This window comes from Phodopus roborovskii, unplaced genomic scaffold, assembly GCF_943737965.1.
Source record: "Phodopus roborovskii unplaced genomic scaffold, PHOROB, whole genome shotgun sequence".
In the NCBI taxonomy this organism is placed as follows: domain Eukaryota; kingdom Metazoa; phylum Chordata; class Mammalia; order Rodentia; family Cricetidae; genus Phodopus; species Phodopus roborovskii.
Window position 1 is genome coordinate 1,260,804 of NW_026126646.1, and position 27,597 is coordinate 1,288,400.

General features: G+C 47.7%; 2 protein-coding genes across 2 annotated transcripts in view; both read left to right on the plus strand.

Moving 5' to 3' along the window:
• The window catches only part of Clstn1 (calsyntenin 1), a 61,270-nt gene that overhangs the window by 12,504 nt on the left and 21,169 nt on the right, over positions 1–27,597 (plus strand). Inside the window, exon 2 of the mRNA XM_051173832.1 lies at positions 16,535–16,657. Coding sequence (XP_051029789.1) covers positions 16,535–16,657 — 123 coding nt within the window. The remainder of the gene's footprint in view (positions 1–16,534; positions 16,658–27,597) is intronic.
• On the plus strand, positions 8,224–8,889 carry LOC127213431 (ubiquitin-conjugating enzyme E2 L3-like). The gene has a single exon (XM_051173831.1). It carries the CDS (start codon positions 8,231–8,233, stop codon positions 8,693–8,695), a length of 465 nt encoding a protein of 154 aa, XP_051029788.1. The 5' UTR covers positions 8,224–8,230; the 3' UTR covers positions 8,696–8,889.

Below are 27,597 nucleotides of genomic sequence, written 5' to 3' on the forward strand. Positions count from 1 at the left end.
AAGTGTTTCACCAAAGTAAAGATTAGAATGTGTGTTTTAGATCCAGCCAGGTAGCTCAGTGGGTAAAAGCGCTTGGCGTGGAAGCCTGATGACAGGAGTCTGATTCTTCCTCACGATGCTGGGAGAGAACCAGGTGCAGCCACAGTTTCGGCTCCGACCACCATGGCTGTGCCATGCGTATGCCCACACTCAGACACGAAACTATCACCCATTAAAAAAAAAATTTCCAGTGAATTCTATGTAATTTGTACTTTTTTTTTTTTTTTTTCTGAGACAGTCTGTGCCCCAGGCTGGTCTTGAATTTACTGTGTAGCAGAGGATGATCTTGAAGTTCTGATCTTCCTGCCTCTCCTTCCCTAGTGCTGGGCTTATAGTGTCATCACAGGGATTTTATGAGGTTCTGGGGAAGCACTCTACCCTGTGAGCCGCAGACTCTGTTCCTTCACCAGGCTTCACTGTGCCTCTCAGTGTGGGGGTGACAAGCATGCTCCGCTATGCCCATTTGCTCTCAAAGATGAGAAATTCTTAATGGGATGTGTACACCCTTCTTTATCGTCACTGGAAGCGTGTGTTGAAGATACCGTGTGGTACAGGGCATAGTGGCTTACTCTTTAATCCTGCACAGTTAGGTGTGGTTGTACAAGCCTGTATTCCAGCACCTGGGAGACTCAGGCAAGGGGGACCATTTCAGTCCAGGAATTTGAGACCAGACCGGATAGACCTGGTACCACACCAGACCCAACCACAAGCATAATAATCACTCTGGGGGTGTGCAGAGCCTGTGATGGTCTCCAGGGTCCTGCACTGTGAGGTTTTAACCCCTCGGCTCAGAACTTGGTATGCCTAGATTTTGAGACATTGTCTCATATGGCTCAAGTTGGTCTCAAGTGTAGCTAGCTTACAGTGACACCTCGTCCTCTCTAGTGCTAGGATTACACTCCAGGGCATTCCCAGACTTAATTGAAGATTTTAAGGGACTTGTGTTAACATGGTTTTGTTTTTGTACATATTTACCATATTAGAATTCAAAGGTAAGGCTGGTGGTCATGCACGCCTTTAGTTCCAGCACCCGGGAGGCAGAGGCAGGCAGATCTCTTTGTCAGCCTGGTCTACAGAGCAAGTTCCAGTACAGCCAAGGCTACACAGCCTGTCTCAAAATAAACAAACAAACAAACAAACAAAAACCAATGAAAAGGAAGAAAGAAGTAATCAAAAGTAAGACCAATTAAGCAAATTGATATTTAGGAGAGTAATATTAACCCCCACCACATGGTCATTTAACACATTAATTTGTTTTCTTAAACAAAGTTTAGAGAGCTGGGATGTGACTCAGTTGTAGAAAGGAAAAAACAAAACAAAAAAACCCCAAAACACTTGCTAATATGTAGGCGTCCTTGGGTTTGATGGCCAGCACCCCCAAAACAAAGCAACTTGCATCTAGTCAGAAGTGGCCCCAGTTTGTCTTCTGGTCTGTGTCTGATTATGAAGTGCACTGAATTCTGTATCCAGTTCATTCTGATTGGAATGGTTGAGGGAAGTTTAGCCTCACGCAGATGCAAAGGTGTAGAGACCCCTCAAGAGCCGTGAGCATACTGCCAGGGCATACTCCAGCAGCTGCCACTCCAGAATAAGTCACCTGTAATTTGCCTCTAAATGGTTGTTGACAGTGCAGGGCAGAGACCTTTCTGTGGCACAGAGGAGTTGGCTGGCTTGTTTCCTCTTATTGTGCCCTTCATTAATCACGAGGGGCCCCCTGGAGCGGAGAAGAGAATGGCGTTCCGACCTTCAGGCCTGGCATTGCTTGTGTATGATACTTGCCACCATGCCCCAGTGAGCTCTCACAGATGGGATGGGATGCGTTGTGAGCTGTATTATAGATCTCACGAAGCCAGTGCTGACCTCAAGCTAAATTGTATAGTTGAGGATTACCTTGAACTGGCGTCCTTCCTACCTTCACCTCCCAAGTACTGAGATTCCACTACCGGGCCTGGTATTTCTTTGAGGTTCTTTTAATTTTTATTTTATATTTAGGTGTTTTGCTTGTGTATATGTATGTATGTAGTGCCCATGGAAGCCAGAAGAGGGCGTTCTGGAACTGGGGTTACAGAAGGTTGTGACCACCATGTGGGTGCTGGGATCCAAACCTGGGTCCTCTAGCAGCCTGTGCTCTTGATCACTGAATCTCTCCAATGCACCTTCCTTTCTTTTGGGAAGCCTTGGCAGTGGCCATGGAATCTTACAAGAACACTGAGTTGGCCTCCTGTTTTGAACCTCAGTTCAATAACAAATTATGAAAAGCACCCACTTGAAGGCTTCCTGAGTGTTGTCTTGGGCAGTAAAGCACCCACTGTGATGAATGGAGCCTGTGTTTGCTCTTTGCTTTATTTTCTGAGAAATCTGCTGGGATTTCTCAGCACCCGCTTTCCTGGGGACAGTTCTGCCCTCAGGGGCCTGCCAGGGTGCTCATGGAAAAGGCTGTGAACTGGGCATTTTGTTTTTGGTGTTAACCTTGACAAGACCAATGACTTGTTTTTACTTAGACAACATTGCCTGCATCTGGCTTCGCCTGTCTAGTGCTCCACTCAAGTCCTCTCTACCCTTTGTGTGTGAGAGCCCTTTACTTGGAAAGCTGGCAACTTGCCTGTCCACTTAAACAGGCTCTGGTGCCTTGGGTTGAATTGCATTAGGATGTTAGGTACTTAAAACCCTTAAGCTTTTTTAAAAAATTAATATCTAAAATAAACAAACAAACAAAAAGCAAACCCTCAGCCTCTTACTCATGGCCCTGGAATTCTAGAAGTAAAAGGAACTTCAAAAATCCCGCTGCTTACATGTTGGGGGATATTATTTTAAGGTGTGTTACTTTTGCTTATGTTACATTTGTTTAACTCTGTGCTTCTGTGCCTGTCTAAAACACCTGATGGGCTCATAAAGAGCTGAACAGCCAATAGTGAGGCCGGAGAGAGAAATAGGCGGGGCTAGAGGCAGAGAGGATGAATGTGGGGAGGAATCTGGGAGAAGAATGATCTGGGAATGGGGGTGAGGGGTGGGGGTAAGGGAGGAGAACTTCAGGGGCCAGTCACTCAGCTACACAGCCAGACACGAGTAAGGAGGGAAGAAGAGGTATACAAACTAGAGATAAAAGCCCCGAGGCCAAAGATAGATGGGATAATTTAAAAAAGCTGGCAAGAAACAAGCCAAGCTAAGGCCAGACATTTTGTGGGCCCCCCACAAAAGACTAAAGAGCCAAAAGAGTAAAATATCACATGGCACGTAGACCTTTTACCAAAGCAGAAGTAACTCCTTGTCAGTGGTTTTTGTAGCTCAGGATAAGGATGAGCAGTAGAGGTGGTCGGAGAAATGGCCCAGGGGTTAAGAGCGCTGCTTTTGCTGTAGCCCTGGGGTTCAGTTTCCAGTACCCACATGGGGCTCACAGCCATCTGGAACTCCAGTTTCAGGAGATCTGACGCCCTCTTCTGGTCTCCGCTGACTCCTGCATGCATCTGGTGCATGTAAACTCATACACATACGTGTAGATAAAAAAGTCTTAAAGTCCTGGTGTTTATGTGGCCGTATATTTTGAGTTCACGTGGGCAATTACCCAGAAGAGGCATCTCTTGTCTCTAACTGCTGGTATCTTTCTGCGTGCGTGCGTGCGTGCGTGCGTGCGTGCGTGCGTGTGTGTGTGTGTGTGTGTGTGTGTGTAGCGTTTGTCTTCCCACCAGCAGTGTTGGAATCCCTGTTTGTCCCTGCTCCAACCTTTGAAGTCTTCAGTGTTCTGCGTTTGGACTGTTCTAATAGCTGGATTCTCACTGTCATTCAGACGGGCAGTTCCCTGAAGACAGTGTGGGAGCATCTGTTCACTCTGCTGTCTGCAGAAGATTCGGGTGGGCCAGGTCTTTGCCCTTGTTAAGATTGTTCAGTTTCTCATAGAGCTGTCCTCTGCTTTCATGCTCACACCCCATTTCCCTTTGAGGCAAGGCCTTTACTTTATTTTTTTTTTTTAATTTAATTTAATTAATTAATTAATTTATTTTTTGCCCAGGCTTTATTTTGTTGTCTCAAACTTGTGAGCTTGATGATCCTCCTACCTTGAGGTTTCTTTGAGGTGCTCTGGCTACAGGTGCACCTGGCTTGTCTGTCAGTTTGTCCATCCATCCATCCATCCATCCATCCATCCATCCATCCATCCATCCAGACACAGGGTCTCACTGAGTAACTCTGCTTCCCTAAAACTAGCTCTGTAGACCAGGCTGGCCTTGAACTCACAGAGCCTCCTACTTCTGTCTCTTTAGCACTGGGATTAAAGGTGCATTATGGCCAGCTGCACTTGGCTGAGTCCGTTGTGTCTTGGGTGACAGTTCTTTTTGAAGGATATCTTACACAAATGTGCTTTGCTGGCCTGTAGCTTGTTGGATTATCTTCTGGTGTCTTTTTGCAGAGCATAATTGTGAGTTTTAACAGCTTATCGCCATGTACAAAACATCTGGATTTTTCTCCTTTGTCATCTGTTTGGCTTGTGTATTTCTTGTGTGAGTTTTGGCAGAGTTTGCTTTTCAAGGAATTAATCTATTTCATTTAGTTCACTAAATTGTGCACATAGAATTGTTTGTGTCATTCCTTTATTCTTTTTTAAAAATTACTTGTTTGTATTTTATGTGCATTGGTGTTTTGCCTGCATGTGTGTGTCTGTGTGAGGGTGTCAGATCCCCTGGAACAGGAGTTACAGACAGTTGTGAGCTGTCATGTAGGTGCTGGGAATTGAGCCCGGGACCTCTGGAAGAGCAGCCAGTGCTCTTAACCTCTGAGCCATCTCTCTAGCTCTATCTCTTTCATTTCTAATATTATCAGGAATCTTTTTCTTAGCCTGGTTTGAAGTTTATCTTTTTCCATCTTTTCAAAGAACCAGCTTTGATTGTGTTGATTTTTCTATTGATTTGCTGATATAGCTCTAATTTTTGTTTTGATTCCCAAATAACTACTTTTTGTTTATTTGTTTGTTTTTGTTTTTTTGAGACAGGATTTCTATGTAGCTCTGGCTTTCCTGGAACTTGCTCTGTAGATGAGGCTGGCCTTGAACTCATAGAGATCTGTCTACCTCTGCCTTCCAAGTGCTGGGATTAAAGCTGTGCGCTGCCGCTGCCGGGCTTACATAACTACGTTTATATAATTTTATTGCTTTGCAGTAGTCCTCAGCTTTCCTGATGCTGTGACCCTTTACAGTTCTTCATGTTGTAGTGTTGTAGTGACCCCCCCAACCATAAAATTATTTAGTTGCTACTTTATAACTGAAATTTTGTTGCTGTACTCTAACTGTAATGTAAATACCCACATGCAGTGCCCCACACATTGAGAACCACAGCTTTAGAGTCACTCTGTTTTGTTTGTGGGTACTCACGAGGCTGGGCTTGGACTCAGGCTCAGATGACCCCCAGCCTCTGGCTTCTGAGTTGGGGGAACTGTAGGCCTGTGTTCCTGGCCCTGGCTTAGGTGTTATTTTCATTTTTTAATATCCTCATGTGTTGTTTAGTGACATGTGGCTAAGGCAGTCTTATCACTATGTAAGCATAGAGTGTGCTTACACAAGCTTAGATGGTACAGCCCATCACATGCCTGTGCTATGTGGTCTCATATTTAGGTTTTTTGTTGTGTTTTAACTTTATTTAACTAAGACTCTAAAATGCACATTGGTGTGTATCTACCCAGGGCTGAGACGGCCGATGTCCGTTTTCCATGTCCACATCTCTTCCCTTAGGTCTTTAGGGCAGTAACGGGGCCTTCGAGAACAGCAGCAAAGAGTGAGCCACGTCTGTCTGTTCACCTGTTGATGTTCTCGACAGTGCTGCTGTGAGGATTCATATTTATTTGGCTACATTCTTTTTTAGTTCTTTGACACTAGGAATGATGCTGTGTTTGTTACTTTATTGAGAAAGTTCCCTTTTTTTGGGGGGGGGGTTGAGACAGGGTTTGTCTGTATTGCTTTGGAACCTGTCCTGGAACTGGTTTTGTAGACCAGGCTGGCCTTGAACTCACAGAAATCCTGCCTCTGCCTCCTGAGTGCTGGGATTAAAGGTGTGAGCCCTAATACCCAGCTGAGAAATTTCCCATTTTTTAAAGATTTTTTTTTCTATTAGTGTGTGCCTCTGTGTGTGTGTGTGTGTGTGTGTGTGTGTGTACGTGTGTGTACCATGAGCATGTGGGTGCTGGAGGAGGCCTGAAGAGGGCATTGGATCCTAAAGAGCTGAAGTTATAGCAGTTGAGAGCTGCCTGGTGTGGCTGCTGGGTGCTGAACTCAAGTGCGCTTGACCACTGAGCCATCTCCAGCCCTGGCAGAAGAGCCCACAAAGGGAACCTTTTTCCTTCACTTCTTAGACACGTCAGCTTCTGACATCTCCAAGCCAAGCGTCCTCTGTTCCCTTAGCTGTTCTTCATGTGACTTTGTTTCTCAAGTTCCCTCCAGCTAGCCTGGTTTCTTTCTCTCTGGCTGCCTCCAGTGATGTGGGTGTCACCTTTCAGGCCTAGGGTTCAATGGAGGTCCCCTTACATAGGGACAGTACTGGTGTGGCCAGCCAGCCCTTCCATGGCTCAGCTTCTCAGCAGGATGCTTTGTTCTGGTCCAAGCCTTTGTGTTTCCTGTTTCATTCATCTTGCTGCTGGCTGTGACCCTCCCTCCAATTTGCTGATTAATCACCACACATTCCATCCATTCATTCTGGCTTCTTGTCGGCTCCAATTTGACAAATAAATGGGTTGGAGAGAGCCCAGTGAGGGCAGAGCCTTTGAAAGGTGGCTGGAGGGTGGTCTGGGCTCCTGTGGGTTCATGATTCTCCCTGTGCCCTTTTGAGGAGGCTGCATGTAAGTTCTCCCAGCCTCTCTTTGTCCAGTCCCCAGCTCCCATCCTGTTCTGAGTGACAGCCTCATCACATGTTCAGGTGTCAGGTGAGTGCAGGAGTGAGCATGCCGCAGCCGCAGCAGCCGCAGCCGGTGGTGCCTTTCAGGCTGCTGTCCCTTCATCCTTTGGCTGACTTCCTGATAGCCTTAGGAGAGAATCATCCAGAGAGCTAGCTGTTCATGGGAATCCCATCGCTGGCTCTTGCAGTCCCCTAAAGGCACAGGAACCAGCAGCCTGGGCCTCGGCTCCTGCAGCAATGCCCATCAGATGGGTCCCTTTCCCCTCGCTCTGCAGCTTCATGGTCCCCTTGGGATGCAGCAGCGGCATAACTCGGTGTCCTGGGATTTAGAACACCTGGATTACCTCAGGCAAAGTGAGTCTGCCTCTTCATGTTCTCCCTACCTGGGAGTCTAGTCATCTCCTTAGGTTATATGCTTCCCAGGAAAAATGAACGCGCTTCTTGAGAGACCCCACGGCCGGGTATGTTGGCACTTTTTCTGTTATCGTAAGAGTGTTAACATTTATTTTGTAAATAATACAAGGACTTGTCAGAGCATTGGTCTTGCTGTTGCTTGTATCGTAGGAACATAAATAACAGAGAAAAAACCAGGAGTGAGGGCAGCCTGCTGGGTTTTCTGACCGGGATTTATGGATTTATAGATGTGGTCATCGCCAGCCTTTGATAGAACCGAGGGAAGCAGCTGGTAAGGATTTTGCATCGATAACGAATGTCAGCAGGTTTTCTATACCGTGTGGCCTTTTTGGAACCGTGTGTGATAAAGTTTTCCATTGTGTGTGAAGGTCAGGAGACTCAGAACACACAGGCCTTGGAAATGCTGCTGGACCATTAGCTACTGACTCAAGGCAGGGCCCTGCCCTATTTAAATTTAAATTCTAGATGAATGTGACAAGGATAAAGGAGTTGGAAAAGGACAAGCCTGGCCTGCATTCTCTGATAGCATGAAAGACAGGAAATGGAGGGAACTCCTCGCGCCCCCCCCCCGAGGAGTAATGAGGCCCGTAGTCAGCACCAGCACCATAAGCGCTAGCTGTTGGTAAGAGCTGGTGCACACGACACCACCGAGCTGCCTTCAGTACTACAGAAAACTGCATATAGGTGCTGGCTGAGCAGTTAGGACTCGCTTTTGCAGAGCACCTGGGTTTGGTTTCCAGTACCCACATGGCAGCTCACAGCCATCTTCTATACCTCCAGTTCCAGGGGGTCTGATGCCCTTTTCTGACCTCCCAGGGTACCAGGCACGCACATGGTACACACACATGCATGCGGGTAAAACACTCATACACATTTTAAAAAAGTTAAATGAGACCAGATCCAAGATGGCGGCCAGCAGGAGGCTGATGAAGGAGCTTGAAGAGATCCGCAAATGTGGAATAAAAAACTTCCGTAACATCCAGGTTGATGAAGCTAATTTATTGACTTGGCAAGGGCTTATTGTTCCTGACAACCCTCCATATGACAAGGGGGCCTTCAGAATTGAAATCAACTTCCCAGCAGAGTATCCATTCAAACCACCCAAGATCACATTTAAAACAAAGATCTACCACCCTAACATTGATGAGAAGGGGCAGGTCTGTCTGCCGGTAATTAGTGCTGAAAACTGGAAGCCAGCTACCAAGACTGACCAAGTAATCCAGTCCCTCATAGCACTGGTGAATGACCCCCAGCCTGAGCACCCACTCCGAGCTGACCTAGCTGAAGAATACTCTAAGGACCGTAAAAAATTCTGTAAGAATGCTGAAGAGTTTACAAAGAAATATGGGGAAAAACGACCTGTGGACTAAAATCTGCCATGAGTGATTCCAGCAAGTTTGAGCAGAGCCCCCGAGCAGTGTATCCAGATACCCTCAAAGCAGGACTCTGTGGAAAATTGACACGTGCCACCACCTGGTGTCCGCTTGTGGCAGTTACTAACTTTCTACAGTTTTCTTAATCAAAAGTGGTCTAGGTAACCTGTAAAGAAGGATTAAAAAATTCACATGTTCCAAAAAAAAAAAAAAAAAAAAAAAAGTTAAATGAAAAAGAAAAAGGAAACAGTTTGCAGTCAAATATAGTGGTACACACCATTGATCCCAGCACTCGGGAGGCAGAGGCAGGAGGATCTCTATGAATTTGAAGCCAGCAAATTCCAGGCTGGGCTGGGCTACAAAGTGAGTTCCTGTCTTCAAAAAGAATAGAAAAGACAGTCGCACAGACATATAAAGTGTGATTAGCTCCCATGGGTGGCTGTCCCATGAAAGTGGCAGGACACATGCCAGATGACGGGTACTTGAAGGCCCTGAACTTCCTCCAGGTTGTGGAGGTCACATCCCTTGCTGTGGTTTGAGCTCTCGTGTGAGCTTGTTGAAGCTTTTTGCAAGATAGATCCCTTAATTCATCAGCATCATCAGCATCATTAGCATCCCTGTCAAATGAGTATGTGGGATCGGCTGGCCTGGGCACAGGGTGGCCAGGGGATGGAAAGGTGGGGCAGATGACAGATACATTTTGTGCTGAGGAAGCAGCTGGGACATTTGGAAACTGGTTGCAGGGTTTGTTTTGGAAACCCTGGCCTGCCCTAAAGCGCATAGGAGTAGTAGGTACAGGAAGGGGCTGTGATGGTGGTTGCAGCCCTGCATGGCTCCACCGCTGGGAGATTGATTCTATGCGGAACCTCAGTGAAGCAGCAGTCAGCCATGAGATGCTTGTAGTAAGAGGATGGTGCCAAAGCCGAGCGAGGAGCCGGTGTCCTCGGCAGCTGCCGGTGATGAAGGAGGCGGCGGTTTTCAGAGGGCTCATCTAAGCAAAAACACCCACTCAGGCTAAGGACCCTTTCCACACCCCCTGTGACCTCTGCTCCTCTGATACCAGTTGTGACTGGTTCTCTGTTGGGGGGAGAGAGGGCCGGGCCAAGGCCGAAGCTGGGTCAGTCTGACTGCTTCAGCCTCCAGGGTTGGCAGGAGCTGGGCCAGGCAGGACACCTGCCACGCTGTGTGTTCACAGCGGGGTGGCTCTTTGCTCTCTGAGGTTTGGGGTGTCCTGCCCTACTCTTCGGGGGTGAGAATTTCCCAGTTCCCCTCCTTTGCTGGCTCCAGAGGCAGCCTCCACTCCAGCCTCCTTGACTCTTTTGCACATCTCACGCTCTCCGTTCTCAGCAGATGGTGAACAGTCACTGTCTGAGGCAGCCGAAGCTGGACTCCACCCACCTGAGGCAGAGATATCCCAGTTGCCTGGGATTTGACCTGCAAACACCAGGCACCACCTTATGTACCCTCTCTGGGTGTTCTGGACTCAGGCGAGGGCCTGGTCTGTTGTCCCCAGAAATGCTGTAGTTCAGGCTGTGGCTCCCGAATCTTGGCTAAGTCTGCCCCCTCCCCCGCCAACCCCCCCACCCCCCAGGATACAAGGAAAGCCAAGGCCAAGGACTCCTATGACCCCAGGGGCATCTTTACCTGGACCTTCGCAGCCTACAGCCAAATTCGGAGGGAGATTTCTGATTCCCTCAGCGCTTGGGGCCACCCTTCCCTGCACTCCCTCCTGTCACCTTTGGCCACCTCTAGGGAGTGGGGCAGGGACCTTTGTTTCCTTGGCTGGGCTTGGGTCCAGCTGCAGCCAGAGCCGTGTGAGAGCCTCCTCTGCTGGATGCCCCACCTGCTGGAGTGTGAGGATGAGACTGGAGTGCCCTCAGGACCCTGCAGCTATAGGGAGCTCAGGAGACAGAGACATGGGCCATCAGATGGTTTGAGTGGCCGCCTGCCCAGCTTTAATTGGACGAATCTAATATCGAGACAAACGAAGTTAGATTAGAAACATAACATCTGCAGGTAATGTCACCGAGATGGCTTCTGTGCCCTGAGAAAAGTGTGTGCATGTGATCAGAAGGGGCTTTGGAAAAATAAACATACCCTTTCATGAAGATATGAATTTTCTATCTCAGTGATAGAAAATTGAGCTGATGGGCAACTGCTGCTGCCAGGGTCTGCCTATGCCAGATTCGTGCTTTGCCACAAGCCTCACCCTCACCACACGCCTCCCCCTCACCAGACTGTAGGCACTGAACGAAAACGGGTGTCTTCTTTAATTACTTTTTTCTTTATGTATTGAGGTGGGTGGGTCTCTCACTAAACCTGGAGCTTGTCTCTGGTAGTGTCATAGGTCAGCAATCTCCAGGGTCGCTTGTCTGTACCTCCCAGGGCTGGGGTACAGGTGGCTCTGTCCTGCTTTTTATCTGGGTGCTGGGGGCCTGAACTCCATCCCTCATGCCTGTGTGACAAGTGCTTGTCTGTGAAGCCGTCTCCCAGCCCCTTCTCTGCTATTTACAAACCGAGTGCAGATTTGTGTGATTTAAGAATTTATTATACATTGTTCTTATTTTTATAATTCACACCGATTTAACACGCATAAATGACACAGGTGGATGTTTCAAGGTGTGCAAGTGATTTTAATGTGGAAAACACTGCTCTTAATGAGGTAGATATCCAGGTCGCCTCTCTGGGGAACAGGGCTCGGATTTGCCCTAGAGAACTTTTGACACCAGCTGGAGACAAACTGTGGTTGACTTCACCAGGGAAGATGCTGGGGGCATCTAGTGTTTGGAGGGCTAACATTGTACATTTAATTCGTTAGCCTGTTTCTTTTTCATATTTATTTATTTTCATTTTATGAGTGTTTTGCCCCCATGCGTGTATTAAGTGTGCCGGTGCCAAAGTGTGAGGCACTGAGCTGCTTCCCCAGCTCCAGTGTTTAGTTTTAGGGGGAAAAGTCACCCTGAATAATTTGAAAGCATTTAACGAAGCCAGAGAGGACTGATGTAGGGACTGAGCCTGTAGTTGGGGATAAAAGAGGGGACGTCGGTTCTTTGGTTTTACACTTAGCACTGTTGAATAAAGAGAATAAAAGGATTCTTCTACAGCAGTGGTTCTCAACCTTCCTAAGGCTATGACCCTTTAATACAGTTCCTCACGTTGTGACGACCCCAACCACAAAGTTATTTGCCTTTCTACCTTGTAACTGTAATTTTGCTACTGTTACCAGTTGTAATGTAAACATCTGATAGTCGGGGAGGGGTTAGGGGAGGTAGGGGGATGTCAGGACGCACAGGTTGAGAAGCTCTGCTCTGAAGGTCTGGAGGTCCACTTCGGAGGTTTGTGGTATTGCCTAAGTGAGGTGTTCCAGTCATCCACGCCCAGCTGCTTGCCTAGCACGTGTGAGGCCCTGGGCACCAAACCACCTCTGCAAAAAGGAAGAAAGCAAAGAAAGTCCCTTTTGCCCCCACGCCCCACCCCGTGCAGCTGTGCTAGGCAGAGCAGAATTCGCACAGTAACCTCATTCACTCCTATTCCAGGCCGCCTGCATTTTCTGCCCTCTGCTCTGCTTGTAGGCCGGGCATGTGGGGGGGGGGGGAGCGTGCCTTTAATCCCAGTGTTCATTATGTAGATCTGGCCTGGAACTCACTGTGTAGAACAGGCTGGTCTCAAGCCCACAGAGACCCACCCACCTCTGACTCCCAAGCGCTGGGGATAAAGTTGTTCCCACCATGTTTAGTTTATATGAACTTTGACCCACTGATCCTTTTTTTCTTTAAGCACATGTTTAGAGGTCTCCGGTTTTACTTCTGGGTCCAAATACCTGGTGGAATTACAGTCCCTCAGACTTTTGACCCTTGACTGACCCTGAGAAGCAGTGGCTTGTGTACCCCGGGAGGGGGTTCTTGGATTGCTTGCACTTGCCCTTTGGCAGGGGGGTGGGCACACTTGCGTCGGCGGCTGCCCTGGCACGCCTGTCCTCATTATGAAGCCGCCCTCGCTCGGCGCTGGCTCACTACCACACTGCGTCTGAGCGCACTGTCAGCAGGACCGAAGGGGTTTGGAGTGCGGATGCGGTTTCATGTTTGTGTTCTGCCCCAGTGTCCTGATAGCCCTGCAGCCTGCCTGCTGCACAGGACAGGGGGCAAGAGACTGCTTGGCACACATAGCTCTGAGAAGTTAGAGACCTGTGACATCAGAAGGACCAGAGATGATCTGAGCTGAACAGTTTATCACTGGAGACAGTGCTCAGTCTGAGGGTTTGCCTTTTACGTCTTATTGTTAATATTATTGGCATGTGTGTGTGTTTGTGTACGTATGTGTGCACCACAGTGTATGTGTGGAGGTCGGAGGACAACATGGCCATCAGAGGCTAACTTGCTGGAGTTGGTTCTCTCCTTTTCGATGTTGTTCCTGGGCAGAAACTCAGGCTGTCAGACTTGGCAGTGGGCAATTCTACCTGCTGTCTGTCTGTCTGTCTGTCTGTCTATCTATCTATGCTTTATCAAGGCAGGGTTTCTCTGTGTAACAGTCTTGGCTGTCCTGGAACTTGCTCCGTAAACCAGGCTGGCCTTGAATTCACAAGGCCTCTGTCTCCCGAGTGCTGGGGTTAAAGGTGTGCACCACCACCACCTGGCTTATGTTTTAAGTTATGAGTATGTGCTCGGATGAGTGCAGGTGCCCATAGAAGCCAGGGTGTCGGATCACCCTGGAACTGGAATTCAGACTGCCGTGAGCTGCCTGGCAAAAGTGCTGGGAACCAAACTCAGGCCTTCTGCAAGAGCAGTTCCTTCTCTTAATGGTGAGTCTCCAGCCTTGAGAATGCACCTTCTGCATTTCCAGTTTGCAGCTATGCTAATATCCTGTCAGATTTCTGTTGCTGTGAAAAATGCGTGAGAAAATCACCTTAAAGGGGGAAGGGTGTGTTGGTTGCAGCCTGTGGTCTGTCGGCTCTTGGTTCTGGGCCTGTGGGGAGACAGACAGCAGCTCATGGAGTGTGTCATGGAGGCCTCTCAGTGATGGGAAGCAGAGACAGGGGATAGTGAGCAAGAGAGAGAGGGAGTGGCCCGCTCTCCTGGCCACACCCCTTCCTTCATCTTGTCCTACCTCCCAAAGGCTCCACCACCTCCCAACAGCACCTCATGGGGGTGAGCAAGTTAGAGCACCCAGGCCTTTGGGGGACACTCATTGTCCAGCCGTCCCAACCCGTTCAGTGTTGTGGAGTATAGTTTATTCTTTGTACATGAGTATTGCTTGCATGATTCTGCACAGCACGTGTGTGCCTGGTGTCCACAGGGAGGTCAGAAAGGGTATCAGGTCCCTGGAACTGGAGTTAGATGGCTTCAAACCACCATGTGGGTGCTGGGATCCAAACTCTGAGTAACAGATGCTCCTGACTGTTGAGCTATCCAGCCTCTCCCCTTATTTACTTTTGACAGGTCTCACTGTGTAGTCCTTGCTGACCTGGAACTCACTGTGTAGTTCAGGCTGGCTGACCTTGAACTTGTGATCCTCTTGCCTCTGCCTCCTGAGTCTGCAGAAGAGGGCTTGTGACACTGTGGCTAATTAGGGATTTAAAACATAGCTGCGCTTGCCACGCCCATCGTCTTAATCGGGAGCTGCCGATACACCTTAGTAACCAGAGGGTGGCTAGAGGTTAGTTTTTTTTTTTTTATTATCTTGTCTTTTAATTTATTTTTTGTGGCTTTTACATCAGTAGAGGTTTTTTGTTTTTTGTTTTTTAATGTAAGTGTAATTTGAAGCATGCACACCCAAGCACCTGCTGCCACCTGGTGGCAGTATCCCAGGGTTGCAGGGTCTTTTGATGGACCCAAATTCAGTTTTGTAGTCAGTGCATTCATTACAGATTCTTGAAACGTACAATATGGTCAGTCTAGGTATTTGGAAATAGGAAGCATAGATCAAAGTCTTACTTGCAAGTAATGGGATTGTATTTATAAGAGATGTAAGGCAGAAGAAAAGGCCCTGTGGTGCGTGACTGATGGCAGGAGCTCTGTAGTGTGCAGTGGACCCGAAACCAACCTGCCAACATCTCCTGTTTCTGTGACTGAAGCAGGGGAGCATCCTTCATTAGCTCGCAGAAAGGGGGTGTGCCTGGAACAAAACTTTCACATTTGAAGTTAACCCAGGGGTTCACTGTTCCTATTGATTTATTTTTGTTTTATGTGCATTGGTGTTTTGCCTGCATGTATGTCTGTGTGAGGGTGTTAGATCTTGGAGTTACAGACACTTGTGAGCTGCCATGTGGATGCTGGGAATCGAACCCAGATCCTCTGGAAGAGTAGTCGGTGCTCTTAACCACTGAGCCAACTCTCCAGCCTCTTCATTGATTTTTTTTTTTAAAAAAAACAAGTTTCTAATGATTAAAATCTGAAATCACAAAAATTGTTTTTGTCTGAAAGTAGCTCCAGAAAACCCGTACACTTGCAGGTTCGATTGCTAGCTCTGCTATTTGAGATGTAGCTCCGGCGTACAATGGAGTGGCTGATGCATTCCTGGACTTAACAACCTGTAATGTGTAGGACTGTGTCCTGGCTGATGGAATTTGGTCCTGGAGTTACAGCTCATAATCTTCTGGTGGTTTTGGAGAGAGGATGGTTGCAGAAACATCAGTCACTTGTTTCTATAAATGTTTCATAATGCAAATTGAATGCGATAAAATATTAAAAATATCATTCATTAATTATTGAAAAGTTCAGTCTCTGGAAATGGCCCTGTCTCTCATTATACGGCCAGCTTAGAGGAGCAATTGAGAAATTCTGAATTATAAAATGCGAATACTGGGATGGAGGTGTAATTAATCACCACCAAGTTATTTTCTAGTCTGAAACTTGTTAACCATTTTCCGCTGCAGCCTTTCCATTAAGGTAGCAGCTAGTCCACTGTTAGGACAGGCTGGTGCCCTGCACTTGGCTTTGCTTCATAGTTTTGCATTCTTGTTATGATGGAAAAAACAAGGTGATGTCCTCATTTTAAGCTAAGAGTTTTATGTACCCAAATGTTGGAATAAAATTAAATTTTATTTTAATATGCTTGTAATTTTACTAGTAAAACAGTATTAATACAAATTAGTATCAAATGTTACTATTAATTGCAAGCCAAACTAGGAGTTTGCTTGGTAAAATGAAAGACTGTGATTTGGTGGCCTACAACTGTAATCCCAGCAGTTTGGAAAGCGGAAGCAGGAGGATTGAATTTGAGGCCAAGCCTGGGCTCCATAGCCTGGTGGGAATGGGAGGAGGGGAGAACATTAACATTAGAGGTTGTTGAGGTCTGATGGAGTGAGTGTTCAAGGTTGTGAGTGCCAGGTGCCTCCCGCAGGTGAGTCCCAGCTTCTGAAGAACACACTGGGCTCTCACCAATGGGGGACCCACTGGCCCAGCCCATTGCATAGTAGACTTGCCCCCTGTGCGATGAACCCTTCGATGGAAGGTTGGCCCATGCCGCCCTCCTCGGTTCCATCGATGCCAGCAGCCAGCCCATCCTGCTGCTGCCACAGAGGAGGATGGGTATGCTGGCTTATCTGAATGGTCCTCTTTGTCAGAGCTCCTGCTCCAGGAGTAGCCTGTGGAGGAAAGAGTCGATTTTTGTCTCCGTGATCTGAGTTAGATTTCATGTGGGCTCTTCCCTTACTCAAACCACAGTTCATCTTTTTCCTGGGGGTCAGTCTTCTTTGACCTCATTGATTTATGTGCCTGTGGCTTTTCTTCTCCATGTGCACACGCACATGTGTGGAAGCCAGACACGTGTTGATCTTTAAAGGCAGCAGAGTGTAGAGCATCAACCCTAATCTTTTTTCTCTTTTTTCTCCCAACGCAGTTAACAAGCACAAGCCATGGCTCGAGCCCACCTACCACGGGATAGTCACAGAGAACGATAATGCGGTGCTGCTGGACCCGCCCCTCATCGCCCTGGATAAAGACTCACCGCTTCGATTCGCAGGTACGGTGGCCAGCTGTTCACTGCTGCAAGCTTGGCCTGGACGGGAAACTGTACATCTGGCTGAATGACTGGACCTTTCAGGAAGTGTTTCGGTAGCTAAGAGCGGCTTGTGCCTCCGGCACCACATGTTTTCCTTTTAACAGTCAGGGTAGCTGACACAAAGCTGTTCTGCTGGTTCGAGAGGGAAATACTTAACCTAATTGCATCATTACGCGCTCCGTCTTGGGCAGATAGGCAGATAGCGTCTAGACAAGCGCAGCCAGCCAGAGCACTCACAGACCACGGGAACCCAGTCAGTAGGGGGTCAGTGTGCCGCGGCCCAGGACCAGGCTTTCCCTTGCACCCAGGTACTCAAATGCCAGTGTAGCGTCACTCCGTGAACTCTGTTTCATTCATCTACAGACTGAAGAAAAGTCTTCGTAGGGAAATGCTTTGGGCCTAGATTTACTTCCCCATCTTTAAATTTTATTTAATTAAATTTTTTCCTATACATTTATTTATGTGCTTTGCCTGCATGTGTGTGTGGACCACGTGAATGCCTGCCTGGTGTCCACAGAGGTCAGAAGAGGGCGTCACAGTCCCTGGGCCTGGAGCTCTGGATGCTGGGAATCAAACCCAAGCAGTCAAGCAGTCAGCCACAGAGCCATCTTTCCAGTCCTACCTTTTTGCTTGTCTGTTTGTTTTTTGTTTTTATTTTTGTTTTTTTTTTTTTTGTTGTTTTTTTTTTTTTTTGAGATAGGTTTTGCTATATGTTAATGCTATCTGGCCTCAAACTTGTGAGGGTTGACATGGCAGGCATGAACAATACCTGGCTTACTAAAGTTAATAAATGTTTAATTTGAGTTATTTTATAAGATTGTATCCCGTGCCTTCAGAGAAAAATTTGTAGGATAGCATGCTGGCATTTAGTGGTGTTTTCCAATCAGGTCTATTCTTGCATTATGTTAGCCATGGCATGATGGAGGGCAGTACTTTCTCTGTCCCAGAGTTAAATAAACACTGGGATTACACGTGATTACACGTGCATGTTTGTGGCTGTAGCCAACATTTAAAGTGTTCCTTTGGGGTTTTTTTTGTTTTGTTTTGTTTTTCGAGACAGGGTTTCTCTGTGTAACAGCTCTGACTGACTTGAAACTCACTCTGTTGACCAGGCTGGCTTTGAACTCACAAAGATCCACCTGCCTCTGCCTCCCGAGTGCTAAGATTAAAGGCGTGCACCACCACCTCACAGCCAGTTTTCTAAAACTCTGTGTGAGTGTTTTACCTGCATGTGTGTTAGGCCAGAAGAGGGTGTGATTACAGATGGTTGTGAGCTGCCAGGTGCTTACTAGAAATTGAACTCAGGTCCTCTCTAAGAGTTGCAAGAGCTCTCAACTGCTGAGCCAATTCTCCAGCCCTGTGTCTAGCCTTTTGTGTGGGTTCTGGGAATCCAAACCTCAGGTCGTCAGACCTCATCAAGCTCTTTACCCGTGGGACCATTCCCCAGCTCCAGACAACCCTTGGCACATGAGTGCAGGCACCTGGAGAAGCCAGGAGAGAGTGCTGGATTTTGAAGCCAGGGTTCGAGGCACCCTCTCCAGTGTGTTTGTTAAGTAACCACAGTTGCTCCTTCTGTGTGTGACATTTAGAGCTGTATCACAGTCTAAGTGTGGTTGCCTAGGATGTGTGTTGAGCACATTTATATACACGCCTGCATTTTGAGAAGTGATTTGGAGGCTGGGGAGGTAACTCAGGAGTTAAGAGTACCTGCTGCCCTTGTGGAAGACCAGGTTCCCAGCACCCACCCTCTCACAACTGGGACTCCAGATGCAGGGAATGCAATGCCTTCTGGCCTCTGAGGACACCACGCATACACGTGGTAGCTCACATCTCTCTCAAAAAATAAGAATAAAGGCGACTGCAACCCTGGGTTCTGTGTTTACCGCCTCCGGCCTTGATTTACCAAATGCCAGCTGTGTGTGGTCTGTTTGTGAGGCTCAGTCCTACTACACAGCTAATAATACCTTTGCGCCTAAGCATCCAAAATAGATTCCAGGCACTGCTCCAAATGCTTTAGAAATAAAACTTCATATTTAATTCTCCACCACTTCAAGTCTGAATATCTTCTGCCAGCCTCATTTTAAAGAACAGAAGCTCCAGGGCTGGAGAGATGGCACAGTGGTTAAGGGTACAGGCTGCTGTTCCAGGGGACCCAGATTTGTTCCCAGTGTCCCCATGGCAGCTCAGGACCACCATCTGCAACTCTAGTTCTGGCCTCTGTGGGTACCAGGCATATATGCAAAGAAATACACACACAATAAAAATAAAGAAGCCTTTTTAAAAGGAGAGGAGTTGAGGCCCAGAGTGGTTAAATTGTCCACTCTGCCTTAGAGGTGAGGGTCTAGCTCAGGCTGGACAGCGGACACTTTGTTAAGGTGCTGTTTATAACCGCAGGAGTCAGAAAGGGGAGGAGAGTAACTGGACATCACATTTTAACCCAAGGGAACAGCGCAGCTATGAAGTGAACACTTCCCCCTTCCTCATAAGATTGATTTTGGTTTTCTGTCCCTGATGATGTAAGAAGCCTTCTTTCTTAATTTTATTTATTATTGTTGTTATTGTTATTATTATTATTTGGGTGTTTTTTGTTTTGGTTTTGGTTTTTGAGGCAGGGTTTCTCTGTGTAGACCTAGCTGCCTGCCTCTGCTGGGATTACAAGCTTGTGCCACCATGCCAGCACAATTTAATTTCACTGTCGGGTGGTGGTGGTGCCCGCCTTTAACCCCAGCATTCGGGAGGCAGAGGCAGGTGTGTTGCCGTTTGCTGCAGCTTCGGGCAATGAAACACAAACCACAAAAGTCAACAAAGCCACATGGAATTTATTGGGAAAGGGAGAGAAGGGAGGGGTAGGCGTTTGCCAACCAGGGACAGAGATGGAAGGGGGAAGGGAAAAGAAGAGAGGTAATGAGACAGAGAGAGAGAGAGAGAGAGAGAGAGAGAGAGAGAGAGAGAGAGAGAGAGAGAGAGAGGAAGAGAGAGAGAGAGAGAGGGAGAGAGGGAGAGGGAGAGGGAGGGGCGGCAGGAAAAGTCTGGTCTGCAGGAAAAGTCTGAACAGCAGGAAAGAGAGAGTGGAAAGGCAGGAGTGGGAAATAGAGAGCAGAAAGCGATGAGCACGCAGAAAGACCGTTAAGTGGGCGGGGCCTGTCTTTTAAAGGGGTCCTTTGCATCTGTGCGCAGACTCCATGGAACCCTGGGCTGACCAAGTACTGCCTGAGTGCATTCTGCCATCGAATCCTTATAAGGTAGATCTGAGATTTCAAGGCCAGCCTAGTCTATAAAGCAAGTTCCAGGACAGTCTGGGCTCTACAGAGAAAACCTGTCTTGAAAAAAACAAATTAAAAAAAAATTTATTGTATAGGCCAGGTGGTGGTGGCACACACCTTTAATCCCATCATTCAGCAGGTGGAGGCAGGCAGATCTCTGAGTTTGAGGTCAGCCTACAAGAGCGAGTTCCAGGACAGCCTCCAAAGCCACAGAGAAACCCTGTCTCCAACAACCAAAGAAAAAAAGAAAAGAAAAAAAAAAGTATCATCTATCAAATGTATTTGGAACGAGGCAATACCTATAATATTTCATGGTTTTAGGGGTCCTCAGTTCTTTTTTATTAACATAAAAAATATACAACTGAAATGGCAGTCACTGAAGCCAGCTTATAGCCCTTGACCCAATTCCAGAAAATGCTAATGGAGGATAACACGTGTAGAGAAAATAGTTGGAACCATTGAAATATCTAAAAACAGGACTAGATGAGTAAACTGTGGCACATAAGATGACGAGGGAAAGCTAAGTAGAAAGCTAGACACACCTTTAATCCCAGCACTCGGGAGGCAGAGGCAGGTGGATCTCTGTGAGTTTGAGGCCAGCCTGGTCTACAGAGCGAGTTCCATGACAGGCTCCAAAGCTACAGAGAAACCCTGTCTCAAAAAACATAACAAAACAAAAAACAAAACAAAAAACAAAAACAAATTATAAATTGAGATAAACCATTCAGAGAAGCAGTTGAGAACCAAACCATGGTATAATTGGGCTGACCTTCTGCAGGACATGTATAAGTCGCCCTTTCTGTCCTACAGATCTTCAGGAAGCACAACTACTCAGATTCATTTCTGTTTTGAGAGGGGGGGTGTCTCACTGTAGCTCTGGCTGTCCTGGAACTCACTTTATGTAGACCAGGCAAGCTTTCAACTCACAGGGATCTGCTTGCCTCTGCCTCCAGAGTGCTGGGATTAAAGGTGTGCACTACACCCAGCAATAAATGTAATTTTTAAAGATGCTAATGTACATTCTTAATTTAACAATCTGTGGGAAATATGTTTATGTCTTTTTACGTAAGTCTTCGTTATCCAATTTCTTCCCACTTCCTCAGAATTACTTCTGTGTCAGAGCAGGGGTAGACTTGGAAACTTATTCTGGGATTGTTTTGGCAATGACACTGAGTTGGCTGTCGACACATGATTGGAGATGGCTGTGGAGTGGCAGTTACCATTTCCCCGGTGGGGACACTGGCTCCAAGTGTGTCACCCATGACCAGGAATGACGACCTGGTCCACTGTCGTCCTTAGCCCCTAGCTTGATCGATGCTTGGGACATGCCAGACCCCATGTGTATGTGCAGAGGGGACAGATGAGTTTGTCTAGAGCCACACGTCACCAATAGTAGAGTTGCTTTGGGGCCAGACCATCCGGCTTCAGCCTGGATTTGCTATGCTGGCTTTCAAAGCTGGGAACTTTCTGGTCTGTGTTCCCAGCCCCTTGGTGGGTGTGCTTAGGGAAGCACTAAGCTCAGACACAGTATGATAGGGAGCATTTTGTCTCCGACACCCCTGGTATGTGTTGTCAGTATCAGGCTCTTGAGAGCACATGGCCAAATCCAGACTGTGGTGAACTAAGTGGCTTCGAAGGAAGGAAATACACCAAGAGTTTATCTGCTACAGGTGTGCATCTTCCTAGGCGATGACAATGGCCACTCCCTGTCTTTGCCAGTCATCTTCATTTTTTTTTTTTAAATGTTTGTTTCTGGCTATTCTCAAGTCTCTTTTTCTGGTGCACAGTCAAGCATGGGTGTTTTGCCTGCATGTATGTATGTGCATCAGTTAGTGCCTGGTGCCCGTAGAGGTCAGAAGATGACATCAGATGCCCTGGAACTCACAGATTCTTGTGAGCCACCATGTGGGTGCTTGGGACCAAACCTGGGTCCCCTACAAGAGCGGTCACTGCTCTTAACTGCTGAGTCACCTCCAGTCATCTTAATTCTTTTTGACTAAACATGTTTTACTTCACAAGGAGCCCATGCTCAGATTCCCGAAATTCAGAAATGATTGACAAGGCAGAAGAATGGAAATAGGAAACCTCTTCCTTTGCTGGAACAGAATGCATCTGAGTGCTGGTGATGAAGCAGAGAGAGGAAAGCCCTGCTGGGGTGCAGCATCACTGGTCCTCATGGGTCATTCTCCATTTCCTGTGCTAGCAGTCGGGGATTCAACTCAGTAGTGAAACACTTGGCCTAGCAAGCATGCACCAGGCCTGGGTTCAATCCCAGACATAAGGGGAGGTATGGGGGGTGGAGTTCCAGATCGCTGCTTGTAAGTCCCCCTTCTTTAGTCTGTGCTGATGGGATAAAGTTATAGGAAAAGAAGGACAAGATGGAGTCATAGTCCTGTGGAGTTGTGATGACAACCAATTGATCCTAGGGCTGGTACAACCGGACAGACCTCAGGCAATTTGCATCTCCTGCAGGTAGACTGCTTGCTTCAAGGTTGAGCGGATCATGTGACTGCTGGCTGTCAGGCTGCCAGTGCAGGCCTCATAGACAGGCGAACGGCAAGCTGTGTGAACCAGAAGCCCTTGCTGAGAGAGGAGACAAGTGTGGTGTTCTTACCCCCATGTCCATTTTAAGCAGTCTGTTTCTTAATGCCTCCTCCAACCCCTTGCAGAGCCATGGTCCCTAGCCAGTCACCCACCTTCTCTACCTAGTATGTTCACAAGTTGAGCTAAGCTGAGTGGTGAGCAGGGTGACAAGATGGAATTTGTGGTCCTTTCCAGCCTGACTGGGTGGCTTTCACGCTGTCCCTGAGCTGCTATGGTTTCTGTCTGTTCACAAGTGTCCTTCTTTGGTCTACAGTCAAATCCATGGGTTCCCTGTAGCAGTTCAACCAGTCCTCTGGAAGAAGCTATAGAATGGATTCTGTTGAATCCCAGAGCTGGGATCAGTGACTTCCAGGAAGAGTGGAGGGACAGTTGGGGTGTGAGAGCAGAAGTCCCCATGGCTCAGAGACTCCTATGGAGGGGACAGGGTTAGTGTTCCCTGCAGATAGAGAGGGGTCATGGAAGGACAGCGGGCTAGCTTGAAACTGGACTCCCACATAACTCTGGGTCACCGGAAGTCAACTCTAGACTCTGTTGGGTTTGTTTCTTTTTATGTTTTGTCTTTAAAGAGTTCTTTAGGGGGAAAACAAAATCCCTTTGGCCATTTTATGTCATCTTGGAGTGGACTAAAAGGAGACAGAGATGGGGGGTGAGAAGTAACTGTAGGAGAAGGGTGTGGCGGGAAAGTTCTGGCTGGGTCCTAGGCTGCCATAGCTGGGAATCTGATTCTCCTTGAGGAAGACAGGATTTTAGGAGGCTTCCTGTACATGCAACAGGAGCGGCCAGGGCAGAGAGGAATGTGTGTGAGGTGATTCTGAGACGTTCTTTGTTGCAGCATGTGAGGTCCAGGGAATAGCCGAAGGGTGGAGATGCCAGTGTGACCTCGTGCGGTGCTGGTGACTTCTGTGAATTGTGCATAAAATGGAGGAGGGAAGGGGGAGAGGGGAGAGGTCAGTGTCAGCCAGACAAACAAACAAACCAGCGTTTCTCAACCTGTGGGCTGCCACCCACCACTCCTTTAGGGGTTGAAGGGCAATCGAAAAACACAGGTATTTACACTGGGATTCATACATGCAAAATTGCAGCTGGGAACTAGCAACAGTAATTCTATGGTGGGGTCACCACAACATGAGGGACTTATTAAAGGGTCACAGCATCAGGAAGGCTGAGAACTACCAAAACAAACAAACGTTAGCTCCTGGGAGATTGGAACACGAGTGACACAATCCGAGTCGGGGAAGGAAGGTCATGGGGCTTTGGGTACAGTGTCAGAGACGGTAGCCATTACTGTTCAGTTGGCTGCCATAGACTCTTGTGGCTGTGTCCACAGAGATAGATAGGAAGTGTGGAGGAAACCGTGTCATGCCTGGGATTGGCTGTGAAATTCCCCATGCAAGCCTGAAGATGGTAAGGAGAAATGACATATAAGCCAAACCTCATACACACACACCCACACACCATACACACACAACAGAGACACACACAGATACACCACCACATTTACACAGCACATAAGAGACACACACCACACACACAGACATACCATACACACACATATCCAGATACACCACACACACACATACACATATATAACAAACAGAGGCACACATACCCAGACACAGTACACACACAGAGATGCACACTTATACACAACACAGAGAGACAGATAGACAGACAGACAGACAGACACACACACACACACACACACACACACACATACACACACACACACACCATAGTTCCATAGAAAGCCCCTTTAGCTAAAGCCAAGGTCCTAACCAGACTTAACTTCCATTTAACTTCCATTTCTCCCTGTTGGTCTTCCCTGAATGTCCCTACGTACTTCAGCTGATGCTGCCTTCTTACCTCCCAGCTCCAGGGCGGCAGTAGCTTTTACTGCCTATTTGTCCCACATTGTGTCCAGCAGATGGATCCAGATGTCTCATTAATGTCACAGCTGTGGACTAGATGAACAGATAACACATGAGGTCATTTGCTGGCTGCTCCTGCTGAAGGCCCCTAGGACCCAGCCTGCGTAAGGAAGGGTAAATCCCTTTCCCTGCTGTACCAGCCAGCTGCTGAGGCTTCAGGTCATTGCAGGCTAATGAGCCAGCAGACGAGCTTTGAATAAGCCCTGGTGGTTTCTAAAGCCCTTGGTGGAGCCCATTGAAGTAGCAGCTGCGAGACTCAGAGTCAGTGAGATCTATGGGAAAGATGGGTATGTACTTTTGCTGGTCTCATTATAAATGATCAATCAGATGTCTTTTGGGTGACAGCATAATGTGCTTACAAGTCATTTCTGTGCCTGTTTGTTAACTGTGCCTTTGAAGGCGCTCTTACAGGATAACCCCACCCACCACATTGCAGAACACACTCATGTTTAAAGCTAACACACTAATTCCCAGTCCTCTAGACAGACCTTGCCTCCATGTCCTTTCCCAGGTCAGTAAAAGGAAACTCCAGGCTTAGTTTCTGAGTAACACTCCAACCCCATTGACCTTGTCTTTAAATTTCTCTCAAGCCTGGGGCTGTAGCACCTTGAGCATGCCTGATCTCACTTAAAATACCCATGAGGGGCCGGAGGGATGCCTCATCGGTTAAGAGCACACACAAGTCCCAGGACCTATGATGGGTGACTCACGACTGACTTGTGACTCCCGTTTCCCCTGGGACCTGATGGCTCTGCCTTCCGTGGAACCATTACTCATGTGCATATACATATAAGTATAAGTAATGAAAGTAAATCTTTATAAAATATGCTAATTACCAAAGCATATTGACAATCCAGTTTATTAGCACATCCTAGGATGCTCTTTGCATTACCTTCCATCTAGCATTTCTACAGGGCTGTATCTCTACAGTGGGAATCGATACGCTTTCCCTTGAAGACCTCGACAGGGAATGTTTAGGATCTGCAGTCCATAGTGTCTCTTGCAATGGTGTAAGTGACAGTGAACTTGGCCAGCACAGTGAGAAGACGGCCTGAGACCTACGCAAATGAGCATGTTTGTGGTCCAGGCGAGCATCATTTATGTTTGAGTTCTAGTATAATTTTCTCATGCTGTGAAATGGTAAGAATCGGCTAGGTGTGGCAGGTGGTATGTTGCCAAAGCAGGAGGATCATGGGCTGGCCTGGGCTACAGAGTAAGTTCAAGGCTAGCCTGGGCTCATAGTGAAATCTTGTCTCAGCTTGATGAAGTACTTTCTAAAAGGAAAATCCATTCTTTTAGCACACGGGCCTCTCAAAAAGAGGGGCAGCCTGAATCTGGTGCAGACTCCATGGCCCACAGAGCCTGGCTCCACAGTTCCCCAGCCCCACGGTAGCCTGGCCCTACAGCAGCCATGTAGGAGAACCTGCTATGGTGGTGTTCTGGATTCTCCGCGTAGTTGTCAGCCTTGTGTGGCCTGTGTGGCTGAGAAACTGAAGGCGTAATGTTACTTCAGTTTAGTGTGGATTTTAGTTTAAATTTGAACATCCCCTGTGGCTAGCATCTGCCATGTTGGGTGGCATTCATCATGGAGTATTGTGCTGCAGGAGACATGGACAGAAATGTTTCCTGCTTTGTGTTCACAGGCAGCAAAAGGCCTGAAACTGCCATGTGTGGGATGTGCAGGGTGTGCGGGTGTCAGGGTATGCAGGTGTGTGGGGTGTGTGGGGTATGTGGGTGTGCCCTGTACAGGTGTGTGGGGTATGTGGGTGTGCCCTGTACAGGTGTGTGGGGTATGTGGGTGTGCTGTGTGCAGGTGTGTGGGGTATGTGGGTGTGCCGTGTGCAGGTGTGTGGGGTATGTGGGTGTGCCGTGTGCAGGTGTGCGGGGTGTGTGGGGTATGCGGGTGTGCCGTGTGCAGGTGTGCGGGGTGTGTGGGGTATGCGGGTGTGCTGTGTGCAGGTGTGCTGTGTGCAGGTGTGTGGGCTATGTGGGTGTGCTGTGTGCAGGTGTGTGGGGTATGCGGGTGTGCCGTGTGCAGGTGTGTGGGGTATGTGGGTGTGCCGTGTGCAGGTGTGTGCCGTGTGTGTGGGGTATGGGTGTGCAGGGTGTGTGCCATGTGCGGATGTGCAGGTGTCAGGGTGTGCAGGTGTGGGGTGTGTGGGTGTGCTGTGTGCAGGTGTGTGGTGTGTGGGGTGGAGAGTGGCTTTAGTAACATCCAAGTTGGCTTTGTGCTTTCTTTAGGCCAAGTAAGGTTTTAAGCACTTTATACATTTCAGCTCACTAGATTCTTATTGTCAGGAAATTTAAAAAAAAAGGATAATCCTTGGTCCCATATGTTAGTGGGGACATCTGAGCTTTTAGGTCATGAGGTTGTGTGAAATTCAAGACACAAAAATTGCATCCCATGTTAATGCTGCTATGTTTCAGACCTTAAAGAGGAGCAGTATTTTTCCCAGGGAAAATATATGGTAAAACCACTTAAAAGAAGGGGAATTTCTGTAATTCTGCAGTCCCAGAAATGGCATCTTCTCTGTGGTGGGCACAGGGTGGCCATCTGGGTGGGTGCTGACTGGGTGACATCTAGTCATCACAGTGGTCATGACTGTATGGTGTGGCCTAGCATCTGTTCCCTTAAGAGGCACTTATGTCCCTTGCTCTGGTCACACACTTTAGACTCACTTTGTTAGTGGGAGCAAAGGTTTGAACCCTGTTGTTTCAGTAAATCTAATGTTGAGTTGAATGTCTCTAAAATCTTATTTAGAGAACTTAGTTTAAAAATAAAAATACAGGTCAGACGCGGTGGTGCACGCCTTTAATCCCCGTACTCAGGAGGCAGAGGCAGGTGGATCTCTGTGAGTTCAGGCCAGCCTGGGCTGCAAAGTGAGACAATGTCCCCAAAACAAACAAATGAGAACTCTTAGGTTTACTTACTGTCATCAAAGGAAAAGTCCTAATGACACCTGGGGTGTTGGGAAACCTTGACTGCATTCTACCAGTTACATAATAGCTTATGGTAAGTAGGGTTCACGGTGGCACTGGGATTGAGGACCGGGTTTCTCCTCAGTAACAGTGCTGGCAGCTATCTCCTGAGTGTGTGTTAGTGATG

Bases quoted from the DNA above. Each gene is read 5' to 3' on its own strand.
- LOC127213431 (XM_051173831.1), top strand. From the start codon at position 8,231: ATGGCGGCCAGCAGGAGGCTGATGAAGGAGCTTGAAGAGATCCGCAAA.